Source organism: Zea mays, chromosome 3, assembly GCF_902167145.1.
Source record: "Zea mays cultivar B73 chromosome 3, Zm-B73-REFERENCE-NAM-5.0, whole genome shotgun sequence".
Classification (NCBI taxonomy): Eukaryota; Viridiplantae; Streptophyta; class Magnoliopsida; order Poales; family Poaceae; genus Zea; species Zea mays.
Genome location: NC_050098.1, coordinates 52,531,877 through 52,545,081, shown reverse-complemented (window position 1 = coordinate 52,545,081; position 13,205 = coordinate 52,531,877). Strand labels below are relative to the sequence as shown.

The 13,205-nt window shown below is 45.4% G+C and overlaps 1 protein-coding gene across 2 annotated transcripts; it reads left to right on the top strand.

Moving 5' to 3' along the window:
• The first annotated feature begins 10,923 nt into the window (after positions 1 to 10,923).
• Positions 10,924 to 12,807, top strand: LOC118476657 (probable apyrase 3). Of its 2 annotated transcripts, XM_035966215.1 has the most exons (3): positions 10,924 to 11,308; positions 11,427 to 11,555; positions 11,979 to 12,807. In XM_035966215.1, the coding sequence occupies exons 1-3, from the start codon at positions 11,066 to 11,068 to the stop codon at positions 12,075 to 12,077; spliced, it is 471 nt and encodes a 156-aa protein (XP_035822108.1). In that variant the 5' UTR covers positions 10,924 to 11,065; the 3' UTR covers positions 12,078 to 12,807. The 2 variants fall into 2 exon arrangements, 1 of the variants encoding a protein (XP_035822108.1); XR_004857132.1 differs by lacking the exons at positions 10,924 to 11,308; positions 11,427 to 11,555 and adding an exon at positions 11,820 to 11,876 and having other exon boundaries at positions 11,979 to 12,063.
• Positions 12,808 to 13,205: the final 398 nt, after the last annotated feature.

Below are 13,205 nucleotides of genomic sequence, written 5' to 3'. Positions count from 1 at the left end.
TTAGCTTGTAGAGCTCACCGTATGACACTTGAGGATTACATATACGTATGAGCATGAGGAAAGTTATGAAGAAATTATTTGTGGGGACTTGAAAAATGATTATGAAGGTATTTCTTAGGAGGAAAATATCTGGAGATATATCGGTGGAATATTTGGACAGTATTTCTGGAAAGAACTTGAAGGGGATCACTAGGGAAATATCTAGGCAGTATTTCTGGAAAGAATTTGAGGAGGATCACTGGGGAAATATTTGTAGGATATTTAAGGAGGATTTTGGAGAGGGTATAGACCACTATATTTTATTTGCTGATATCAACTCGCAAACAAAACTTTTTGAAATGAAATTTGAAATTCATTTTGAATTTAGAGCAAGTTTGAGAAATTTTCAAGATTTGAATTTTTGGGATGCTACAAATCTACCCCACTTAAAATGAATCTCGTCCTCGAGATTCGGCTCAGAAGGGTTATGGGTATAGCTTTACTTCAGCTACATATCTTCACTTTGCGGACTCTTCGAGGAGATGGAACTTCAACAAAATCCGGCCTTTGAGGTGCATCCGGTTGCTGATTGCAAACGCTGATCCTGGCTACTCAAAGATCATCTTCAGGCTTCTAGCTTTTGCTTGGCAGCTAGCTTATTGAGGAATCATCGATGCCAACACACAAACCTTTCTCTTGCGAACTCCCTCATGGATTCCTTCCTTGATTGGTCTTCTGGTGCTTCATCAACGAAACTTGGGTGACCACTTCTCATCCAGAAACTTATATGCTTTGATGATCTGGTCCTCCACAAGCTTGCTACAGGCCTTCTTCTTTTTCTCCATAGTAGGAACTTTACTGGAACACTACCCCACTTAAAATGGATGAGGGTAGAACTCCTGAATCTCGGGGATTTGAAATCCTTGAAGTACCTCATAACAAGGGTGTTACGGGGCCTTCTTCTGCTGTTGCTGCTTGAGCAGGCTGTGGAGAAATGACTGACATAGGGTTGATTCTGGGAGAACCTTCTTCTTATCTTCTCTTCATTGTCTTCTTTTCACTTTTCACTGACCCTTTCTTTCTCTTTGCTCTTCCACTGGAGGATTCTATCAAAGAGTATTACCATCATACAGAGGAGGAAACCAAGGATGTTGAACCATGTACAACAGTCTTCAACCCAAGAATCACCAAGCATTGTGATCTTAGGGGCGAGGGAGTGGAAAATGGAGTTGCTTGCGATTTGGCAGAGGGGATTTTATCGGGAGTGTTTTTGCTTTGAGCGACGTGAGGATTGAGGGAGCTGGTGGGGGGATTTTATAGGCGAGTGGTATGCAAGGGTGTGGAGTGGTGGTGATGGAGCAGGTGCTACGTGGAAGCAGGTGCGACAAGGGGAAGGGGGGCTATTGTCGGTGATGATGGCGACGGTGGGTGCGCTGCAAAGGGGGGTGGGTGGCGGTAGTGCACTGCAAAGGGGGTGTGGGGCGCTGGTAGTGCGCATGGAGGCGGGGTACGCGTGCAGGGGGCACGGGTGAGTGGTGGGGTCGATGACCCTGATGTTTGTGGTCTCTAGTTCCAAGAATCTTTGCCTCTCTGTATGGTAATAACTTCTTCTATCCTCTTTTTATGTTTACTTTGACTCAGGGGCAGTGCTTTGATTCTCATGGTCGGTCCTTTTGACTGAGCGGCTGGATAGGTTTCTTCTGTAGCTTGTTCCAGGCTTCAAGGGTAAGCTTCCCGGTATCTTCTTGGGTAAGGTGCTTTTCTCTTGAGATGGGTTAAGGGGAGAATGGAAGCATAAGATGAGGATTAGATCTAATTTGTGATCTATGTTTTTAGAGAAAACCTTTCTTAAAAAGAAAGAAAACACACAAGCTCAGCAATGATAAGCACAAACAAATCAAATGTTTTGAATAAGGGAGGAATAGAGTTTTCCAAATCACGAACTACTTGGATTCGGGGGCTAAGCATAACTACTATTGCTCAGCTCCTGAATTGAGAACTATGCTAAACGCGACTTATGAGCACTAACGTTAAAGCATCACATATGCACTCAAAAGAGGAGAAAACATCAAGCGAAATTCATTTTGAAATGCCCTAGGGGGCCACACAATTAGAGTTTTGCAAAACACGAGTCTACACGATTACCTCTCATACATGCAGGGCTCTGGCCAAAGTGAAGAAAAACTTCACTACCCAATGCATGCAGAGGACTGGGCATAACTAACTCAGATCTGGCAGCTTCTCTTCTAGTGAGCCTGACACACAACTTCAATCCGAGACATCTCCCGGATGGGTCAAGAGGGAGCTGTTGTTGATGACTTCTTCTGGCGGCGACTGAGATGGCAGGACAGGGTCAAACTCTTCTTCAAGCGGAACTGGCTCTTGTAGCTCCTCAGGGGGTGGTGGTGCTGGCGGGGTGCTTGCAGCTTCCTTTTTGATCTCACAAGATGGTGCTGGAATCTTCTTCATGGTGAGGGGCTCAAACAACTCTGGCGGGGGATCTTGGGAGGACTTGGGGTGCTCTTGCTTATTCATAGCCTGAGGGGAGACTGGAATTCCTTTCAAGACTATGGCTCCTTCCGGGAGTTCCCAAGCCTTCTTCTCTCCTCTAATAGAGACTGGATGACCTTCAAGAATCTGGGGATCTTCAGCTCTCATGGGTTGAACAGGGTTGGATGGAGCGGGCTCTTGGATCCGTAGGGCTCTACGTTGGTTGTGGGTTACCAAGTAGGCCTCCATCAACATCTGGACATGTTCATCCTTGGCTTGCTTTAGGGCTTCAACAGCAATGACTTCACGACTTTCCAAGGCAGCTACACGGGCGTGCGCTATGGTGAGATCCACATGGAGCTGACGGTTGCGCTTCTCTGCATCTTCTGCTCGGGCAATCATCTGACGGTGGTGCCGAGCCAAGAAATCATACTGTGCATCCAGGGTAAGCAGGTATGCAGTGAGGTGCACGACTGCGGGGTCATCCTCAAGCAGCTGCTTCCCTTCCAATGCACGCATCCTGGCCATCCAAACTGGACGGTCTCTCTGAAAGGGCGGAAAGAATCTGAGCGGTGTGTCGGCCACTTCTTCTTCATAGATCTGACACAGGGCCCTCAATGCCTTGCGGACGATGACTTGGCAGGTGTCTTTGAATCTGTGCCCAGCAGCAGTGACACTCCATTCCACATGGTGCGGACTGGATCCAATGTATACAGTCACGACACACTTCTCTGTGCCATGCTCGACGAATTCACGACCATCATACTCTGGCTGACTCCTGATTCCGAGGCGAACTGTGCATGCTCTCAGTAACTTGGGGAAACCATCTTCATTCTGGCACAAGCTGGTTTGGCAGCGGACCTCCATCTGACTTCTGAGAGAAGGAAAGGGGGAAAGCATTTTTGAAATGAAGGGATGAGAGCAAGATTTTTTTAAGAAAATAGTTTTGACTCAAAAACTTTTGGATCAGGCTAAGGGTTATGTCCTGCGGCCAACCTAACAGCTCCGATACCACCTGAAGCGCCCCAATCCTCTGGGACTCAAATGTGATACAATTACTAGTCCCAGGAGGCTAGTAAACACATTTATACATCAGATGATTACAGATCTGCTTAAATGAGACAAACCTATAAAGGTGGCAAACAACTTTAAGAGTTGGTCCACAACTCGGGACATATCATCAGAGTGGGGCTGAAGCAGCCCGATATACGCAGCGAAGCAAATCAGCGGTCCAACAGCCACAGGCAAGGTTGGGAACAGTCGTAACTCTTACCCGATCTCCTTTTCTGAAAAACAACAAATAAGCAAGGATGAGTACAAACATACTCAGTAGCCCACCTTCACCCGCGGAATGGGGAAATCAGATACAATGCATGGAATATGTGGAACTCAGGATAATTTGCATAATTTGCAGAAACAACAATATTTTATGCACGGTTGTTTTGTAAAACATTTTGTATTTTGCAAAGCGCATCCTCTCCCAAAGGAGCAGGAAGTTTGTTTTCAGTATAGAACAAAATCCCATGGACTAAACCATCCAGGTATCTCGGCAGTTTCCCACTGTTTTCATTTTCAAAAACAACTACTGGACTTCCCGTCCACCATAGCTCACGGCTCAACCGCCGGACCTTTTTAAAAACCACTTTTCTCAAACACACCTCTTTTTTAAAAACAAAACACTAATTGTCATACCACACCAGACTCGTCCATTCCTGTGGACACAGACTATTCGAATAGGTTTGAACTCTGCGTAGAGGGGTACACTTTACCCACTAGTCCGGCTCTGCGATCTCATGGCCAATGAGAACCGAATCCGAATCTCTTTCTTTCCTCGCACGTCCTAACCTTAACGGTTATACCGGAAGGAGTCAGGCCACCGCCATGTCCAAACCGAACAAAACATTCCCCCTCCTTATCCTCCCGGTGCTCCCCAGCCTTCATAACCCTGGGGTTGGACCGTACGAGTTCAGATTGAGTGACTGCCCACACAGTCTCGAGTGGTTGTACTTATCATGAGTACATGTAGTGAAAGATGACAAATCGATCCTTATACGAGGGGACAATCCTTCTGCTCACGCCTAAACCAGCTGAGTCATCACCTTAGGCCCTCCCCTAAACCAGGGAGTCCCTGATTATCCCACTCACAAGGTGATAAGGGTTAAAACCCTTCATCATACACATTTTGAAAAGCATTTTCTTGTGAAAACTCACACCTTTTCTCAAATCATTTGTAACAAATATATCAAGGATTGATTGCGGCAAGCGGCTGGGTGGCCATAATAACTTGTCTCAAAATCATATCATGCATAAAATAACAGGCTAAGGGTTTTGGTTGAAAAATCATAGGTAATTTATGCATCAAAGGGATCCAGTGAGCTTGCCGTGCTTATCCGGCGAAGGGGGAAGGAGAGCTCGCGGAACTGGCTTCTGGCTCCACCGCCTAGCGTAGACTTGCATATCTGACCTCCACGAGATGGCACGAACGCTCCGATAACTATGCAACATGAACAAGCAAACATACAAACCAGCAAGTATACCAACAAATATTTAGTATAGTGGTCAGAATAGCGATATATGGATGGGTAGAGTCTTGAGTAGAATCTGTGTCATGTGGTATTGTGATATTACTGGTGGTGGAGCGGAGGTGCTTACCAGGAGGGTGGACTGGAGGCAAAGCGACACTATGCGTGTAGCCGACAGAGCGGAGTAACTGAGTGGGTGGGGTGTTTGCCTTGGCTGAGGGTGTTGAGTGTGTGTGGAGAGAGAGAGGGTAGCTGGGTGTATTTATAGCTGGGTGTATGTGGTGTAGCACAGTGAAGTTCACTGTTGGTGAGAATAGTGACGAATAAATCGTCTGACTTAGTCTGAACATGCATAATATGGGACGAGAGTATTTTGGGAGTTTTCTGCAATATGAACCATGCTTAAGGGATGACATGGTTGGATAGGGAATAGTTTGATAAGAATTTAGAAACGAGAATTATTGGAATATGAGTTTGGAAGCCTGGTTCGAAGGAATCTCAAAGTTAAGCGTGCTCAACTTGGAGAAACCTGGGATGGGTGACCAGATGGGAAGTTCCCTACTGGAAGGAAAATCACAGTCATCGGAGTTCGTATGACTGGAATATGGTCTTAGGTGGACTAGACAGCATGATGGATGAGTAGTTGAAATTTGGGGTGATCGGATGATCGATGAATAGTAACGAAGAATAGTAATGATGAATAGTGGCGACGAAAAAGTTATTATAGATATTATCGATGAATAGTAACGATGATGAATAGTAACGATGATGAATAGTGTTGGTAAATAGTAACGATGGCGAACAGTGTTGATGAATAGTAATGGTGAATAGTAATGGTGAATAGTCATATGAACGAACGATGAACGATGAATAGTGACGATGAACGAACGATGAACGATGAACGATGAATAGGAACTATGAACGAACGGACGATCGAATGATCGGATGAACGAACGATCAGAATTTTGGCAGCATAATGGCAGGACAAAGATTATCTGGAAGAACGATGAATAGGGACTATGAACGAACGATGAACGATCGAATGATCGAACGAACGAACGATCGGAATTTCGGCAGCATAACGGCAGGGAAAAGATTATTTGGACGAACGATCGAATGATCGGACGAACGAATGATCGGAATTTCGGCAGCATAACGGCAGGACAAAGATTATCTGGAAGAACGATGAATATGGACTATGAACGAACGATGAATAGGAACTATGAACGAACGATGAACGATCGAATGATCGAGCGAACGAACGATCGGAATTTCGGCAGCATAACGGCATGAAAAAGATTATTTGGACGGACGAACGGATGAACGAACCATGAACGATCGGACGAACGATCGAATGATCGGACGAACGAACGAACAAACTAAGAACAGGGGGACGAACGATCGAAGAACGACTGAACGATCCTTGTGCTAGTGTGTGCTTGTGTGGAACATGGAGTGGGTGTGTGTGGGGGGGAAGAGAGTTGCCATGAAATGGCTTGGGGTTGGATGAGAGGAGGCCCTTGCCCCTCTATTTATAGCCATGGTGGGGTGATTAGGGGGAGGGATGAGAGGATTAGTGGGAGGATAAGAGGATTAGTGGGAGATTAGCATGTATTTGTCTTGTATAAGTGAGATTAGCTTGTAGAGCTCACCGTATGACACTGGAGGCATACGTATACATATGAGCATGAGGAAAGTTATGAAGAAAATATTTGTGGGGACTTGAAAAATGATTCTGAAGGTATTTCTCAGGAGTAAAATATCTGGAGATATATCGGTGGAATATTTGGATAGTATTTCTGGAAAGAACTTGAAGGGGATCACTAGGGAAATATCTGGGCAGTATTTCTAGAAAGAATTTGAGGAGGATCACTCGGGAAATATTTGTAGGATATTTGAGGAGGATTTTGGAGAGGATATAGACCATTATATTTTATTTGCTGATATCAACTCGCAAACAAAACTTTTTGAAATGAAATTTGAAATTCATTTTGAATTTAGAGCAAGTTTGAGAAATTTTCAAGATTTGAATTTTTGGGATGCTACACCGTATCTCGTTCTCATCTCGTTGTTCGCATGAAGCGTTGATGGAGCTCCGCGTGTCCCGACGACTATTGATGGAGTGCCGTAGATCGTTCGGAGGATGAGCGAGAGGTAGAAGATGATTAGCCGCCCGAGTGAGCAGCCGCCGATAGCCTTCAGCGTCTGGAGTCCAAGGGAGACCATCGGCTATCCGAGCCAATACTCCCCCGACCTCACTCGGTGTGTTCATGGAGCGGGCGAAGTCAGGGTTCAGGTTTCGTGCGAAGAGAGGGTTCTCTCGACGTAGCCTCGCATCCTGTTCAGCTTGCTCTTGAACCTGCCGACGATCACATCGGCGGGAGTTCCTCCTTTCCCTGAAGACTCATTCATCAGGGGTTTCTCCCACCTCCGAGATCTCATCTCGAGATACAGGCTGCGCCGGGTCTCGTTCTCCAGCTTCATGGTGTCGCCGAACATTTCGGCGTCGGTTCCTCCGTCGGCGAGCTTCTCGCTGAGGAGGTTCTTCCCCAGGCACGGTTGGATCGTCGTCGGAGATGGGAGATGATTCTGCTCTTCCCCCGATGAAGAGGACGTCGGGGTAGAATGGAGCTGTTGTGGCGACAAATTTCTTTCTGTCCTTCTTTGGGGGCGAAGGTGCCAGAAGAGCAGCTTGGCGGGCCTCTATCCCGCTTGCTTCTTTTTTCCTCGTAATCCGTGTCCACTCTTCTGTGGATGAGGTGGACAACGGAGTTCTTCGGGTAAATGAATTCTCGGTTCCTGACTTGTAGGAGGTGGTTTTCGTCTGGGGCGCTAGAGGTTGCGCCATTTGCTGCCTCGTTCTAGCTTTCTCGGAGATTTTCGGGGAAGGCTTCTTCTCCAGTAGATCCGCTATACGATGTAGAATTCCTTCTTCTTCTGCCACGGGTGAGATGGTCCCGAAGCAGAACACAGATACAGGGCGGAGAGCAATCTTGTGTTGGAAAATGATGGCCATTGAGCTAGCTTGGATCAGCGACACACCACCTACCTGGCGCGCCAGCTATCGGTGTTTGGGACCCAACCACGCACCCAAGATTACCCTCGAGGTGCTTCTGGTAAGGACGGTGTTGCTGACTGTAGCTCGATGGTTCGTGCTAGGCGCACGAGAGACGATAGACAAATTTATACAGGTTCGGGCTGCTTAGAGAGGCGTAATACCCTACTTCTTGGTGTGGATCTTTATGTGATGGGTTACAAGGGGATTCTCTAGTATGAAGGACGCTAGAGAATGCAGTAGACGGCTGATGAATGACCTGCCTTTTGATGGGGTGCCCCCTAGGCCTTATATACTCGACCGTGGGGCATTACATGCGTGTATGATAACAACGTGCACCTAAGTAATAGTGAACCGGCTGAACTTATCTTCCTATAATCCTGCCGACTTATCCTCATTTAGTTCCAACATCTGAGGGCGCTACGCAGGAGAATCGGATCAATGCTGCAGATAATGCTTAGATCCAATGAGCCGTCTGGGCCCGAGTCTATCCAATCCTGCATCAATCCATTCCACCAGCAGTTCCTCCCCTGGCCCACGAAGGGATGGTCTTGCGAAATGGGCCCAAAGCCTTTCGCGAGGCCTTCTAGCCTTCTAGTGGACCCGAGGGATATCAGTCCCCCACAGTAACCACTAGATCTCGAGTTGCTCATTTTTGTGAACATTACTCTTTTGTGTCTTCTATTGAGGCATACATGATAGAGGATGCACTAAGAGATCCGGATTGGGTGGTGCCAATTCCAGAGGAGCTCAACAACTTCACGAGGAATGAGGTATGGCATTTAGTTCCACGTCCTAACCAAAATGTTGTAGGTACCAAGTGGGCATTCCACAACAAACAAGATGAGCATGGTGTGGTGACTAGGAATAAAGCCCGACTTGTTGCCAAAGCTTATTCACAAGTCGAAGGTTTGGATTTTGATGAAAACTATGCACTCGTAGCTAGGCTTGAGTCAATTCGTATATTAATTGCCTATGCTACTTACCATGGCTTTAAATTGTATCAAATGGATGTGAAGAGTGCCTTCCTCAATGGCCCTATCAAGGAAGAGGTATATGTTGAGCAACCTCCCGACTTTGAAAATAGTGAGTATCCTAACCATATTTATAAGCTCTCAAAGGCGCTCTATGGGCTCAAGCAAGCCCCCAAGAGCATGGTATGAATGCCTGCGAGACTTTCTTATCACTAATGGCTTCAAAGTTGGAAAAGCGGACCCTACTCTCTTCACTAAAACAATTGTTAAAGACTTATTTATATGCCAAATTTATGTTGATGATATTATATTTGGGTCTACTAACAAGTCATCTTGTGAAGAGTTTAGTAGAATAATGATACAGAAATCCGAGAAGTCTATGATGGGGGAGTTGAAGTACTTCCTCGGATTCCAAATCAAGCAACTCCAAGAAGGCACCTTCATCAGCCAAACTAAGTACATTCAAGATATTCTTAAGAAGTTTGGAATGAAGAATGCCAAACCCATTAAGACACCCATGGGAACAAATGGGCATCTCGACCTCGACACAAGAGGTAATCCGTAGATCAAAAGGTAATATCGGTCGATGATAGGATCTTTACTCTATCTATGTGCTTCACGACTGGATATAATGCTTTCAGTATGCATGTGTGCAAGGTTCCAGGCAAATCCTAAGGAAGTTCACCTTACGGCCGTGAAAAGAATCATGAGATATTTAGTTTACACTCCTAAGTTTGGGCTTTGGTACCCCAAGGGATCTACCTTTGATTTAATTGGGTATTCCGATGTCGTTTATGCTGGATGTAAAATTGATAGGAAGAGCACATCAGGGACTTATCAGTTTCTAGGAAGATCTCTGGTGTCATGGGCTTCAAAAAAACAAAACTCAGAAGCTCTATCCACTGTCGAAGCCGAGTATATTGTTGCAGGCCATTGTTGTGCATAATTACTTTGGACGAGGCAAACCCTTAGGGACTATGGCTACAAATTGAGCAAAGTCCCTCTCCTATGTGATAATGAGAGTGCAATCTGCATGGCAGATAATCCCGTTGAACACAGCCGCACTAAGCACATAGACATCCAGTATCACTTTTTGAGAGATCACCAACAAAAGGGGATATAGAAATTGCTTATGTTAGCACACACAACCAATTAGCCAATATCTTTACCAAGCCACTGGATGAAAAGACTTTTAGCAAACTTAGGAATGAGCTAAATATATTTGATTCTCAGAGCTTTGATTGAAACATTGCACACACTACACCAAAATCATACACTTCCTACGGTTTTTTAACTTCCTACAGCTTTTATAACAAACCGTAGGAAATAAATAACTTCCGAGAGGCAACTGGTACCTCTAGGAAATAAACATAACTTCCTACCGTTTTTATAAAAACTGTCGGAAGTTTAAAAACCGTAGGAAATAAACATAACTTCCTACGACCTCCTCTAGGAAGTTAGGTTTCATCTGTTGACCAGCCAAACGAATAGCTAACTTCCTACGGCTGGCTCTAGGAAATTAGCTGCCCAGTTAACTTCCTATGGCCTGCTCTAGGAAGTTAGGATTCAGTTGTTGACCGTCAAACGAAAATCTAACTTCCTACGGCTGGCTCTAGTAAATTAGCTGGGCAGCTAACTTCCTACGGCCTCCTCTAGAAAGTTAGGTTTCAGCTGTTGATCGGTCAAACAAAAATCTAACTTCTTATGACCGGTTGTAGGAAGTTACGTAACTTACTACGGCTTTACCCTAGAAAGTTATGTTTTTTTTATTTTTAACCTCCCTCAACCTTATCTCTTCTCTCTCTTCTCTCACCTTTCTCAACATTTCTCTGTCTCCATGCACGCCGGCCGCATCTCCCGCACCCGCCTCTCCCACGCCCGGCCGGCCCTGCCAAGCCCTCAGCCCCGACCGCCGCTCCCGCGCCCGGCCGACCCTGCAGCCGCCCTCGCCACGCCCGGCCCCCGACGCGCAAGGCCGCCCCATCCCGCCCCGGCCGCCGCCGCGCCCGGTCCCGACGCGCCCACGGCTCCTTCTGCAACAGCTGATGGCGTCGTCGTCGTCCTACCCCAGCAGTGCGGTCCTTGCAGACTCTGTGCTCGGCCAGAAAGCTGGCGTCATCGTCGACGAGGTGTCGGCGCCTGAGAGTTCAACCCTGGGGGCTAGGACTGGGAGGTATGCCATGATCTTTGACGCCGGCAGCATAGGGATCCGTGTACACGTCTTCAGGTTCGACAGGAAGCTCGACCTCCTCGAGATCTGCGACGATGGCATCAAGGTGTTCGCCAAGGTATATATGTGTGGTTTGACAGTACTGCACACTACTGTAATGAGAGCAAACTTTTGTTTGTTGCTCTATAGTCTATATATATATGGATTAAGGAGCAAACTTTTGTTTGTTGCTGCAGGTAAAGCCCGGGCTGAGCTCATACGCTGGACAACCCCAAGAGGCTGCAAATTCCATGCTGCCTCTTCTTGACAAGGCCAAGAGTGTCGTCCCTAAACAGCTGACGAAAAGGACCCCACTTAGACTCAGAGTACGTGAACGAATTCACTAAAATCTATAATATAAATGATGTTCAACTAGTTAGTTTTTCGCTTATTACATTGAAATCCACACTTTCTAGCACGTTCTACTTTCGGGCGGTGACAGTAATGATCAAAGACCAACAAAACAGTGAAACGTTACATATATCACGAGTTAGTTCATTTAGTTTGATGCAGATTAATGCGCTTTTTTCCCAAATGGATCTAGCTAATTGTCTTGATTTAGCGTATATATATACCGATGAAATTTGCACGCGACTGCTGGGTTGAGACTTATCGGAGAGGAGCAATCAGAGCAGATTCTCGAAGCAGTAGTTTCAACTTGTCTCACTTATCCCAAATTCTCATCATCACCTAGCTCCAAAAAAATTGCTAGTATAATATGCTAATAATTGATATCAAATTTTCTACAGGTCAGGAACCTTATCCACATTAAGAGCAAATTTCAGTACAAGCCCGAGTGGATCAATGTTATTGAGGGATCTCAAGAGGGATCATACCTATGGGTATGACTTAATTATCAAACACAAACAAACAAAAAAAGACCTTTGAGGAAATGCTAGCTTTTGTCACCTCATTTTAATATATGTACCCCTAATACTATGTGTTTGAGTGCTCTGAGCATGGGTTGTTTATTAGGTTGCTCTGAATTATCTGTTGGATAAACTGGGAGGGACTACTCACAAACAGTAGCTGTGCTTGACATGGGCTGTGGATCAGTGCAAATGGCCTTTGCCATATCTGCAAATGCCGTTGCAAGTGCTCCAGCGCCGCCTCATGGGGAAGACCCCTATGTTACAAGAGAATATCTTAAAGGAAAAGATTACAACATCTATACTCATAGGTTTGATGAACATATATATTGTATCATATAATAGTGTGTGTATACATTTTGTTTTATTAATTAGTTACAGAGCCATTATGTTAAAAAGAAAGATGATCTGTACATTTGATTTTGACTATGCTTCTTTTTTTAGAAACATTACAAGTTGCCTGAAGGAGATACTCATACGGAACTTGTGACGGAACCTCCCAAGTCATTAGGTCCACCTACAGTTGTCCTTGTCCAACGGACCTCAGACAACCCTGTAGGTGCCCCTGAATCACTTGACAAGTTCGGTATCTGCTTTTCTTACCTTTCCCAAGAGCGTTTCACCCGTCACGCAGACATTACAAGCATCGGAGTTACGAGAATGCGGAAGCAATTACATGAACTTACCTTTGTTTAAAAGTAAGATAGAGTTGAACATTTACAGACCAGAATATAACCTACGAGTGCATAGTATTATTATTACACACCAAGGGAGGCAAAAACCCCTCCCGGTAAGTTTAAACAAAAGTTTTTATGGAGGATCCTTTCCTCCCACAACTTTACTCCTGGTGTTCTTCCTTCGGTACCACCTTAGAACAGAAGCAACAAAAGTTGGTTGCTTCCTCACCTAAAAACAACGGGGAATAAAACCCTGAATATGGAATTACTCAGCAAGTCTTACCCGACTAAAGAAAAGACTCTCAAGGGTATGCTGGTTATAAGGGAGTCAAGGTAAGGTTTCTCAATGATCAAAGACTCTGTTTTGCAGAAATGATTACTAAAAGTGGATCCTTAAAAATCCAGTTTTATTTGTCTAGTTAAGTAAAAT

Coding starts and splice junctions, on each gene's coding strand:
- LOC118476657 (XM_035966215.1), top strand. CDS start 11,066: ATGGCGTCGTCGTCGTCCTACCCCAGCAGTGCGGTCCTTGCAGACTCT. Junction 11,309..11,426: donor GCATCAAGGTGTTCGCCAAG/GTATATATGTGT, acceptor TTGTTGCTGCAG/GTAAAGCCCGGGCTGAGCTC. Junction 11,556..11,978: donor GGACCCCACTTAGACTCAGA/GTACGTGAACGA, acceptor AATTTTCTACAG/GTCAGGAACCTTATCCACAT.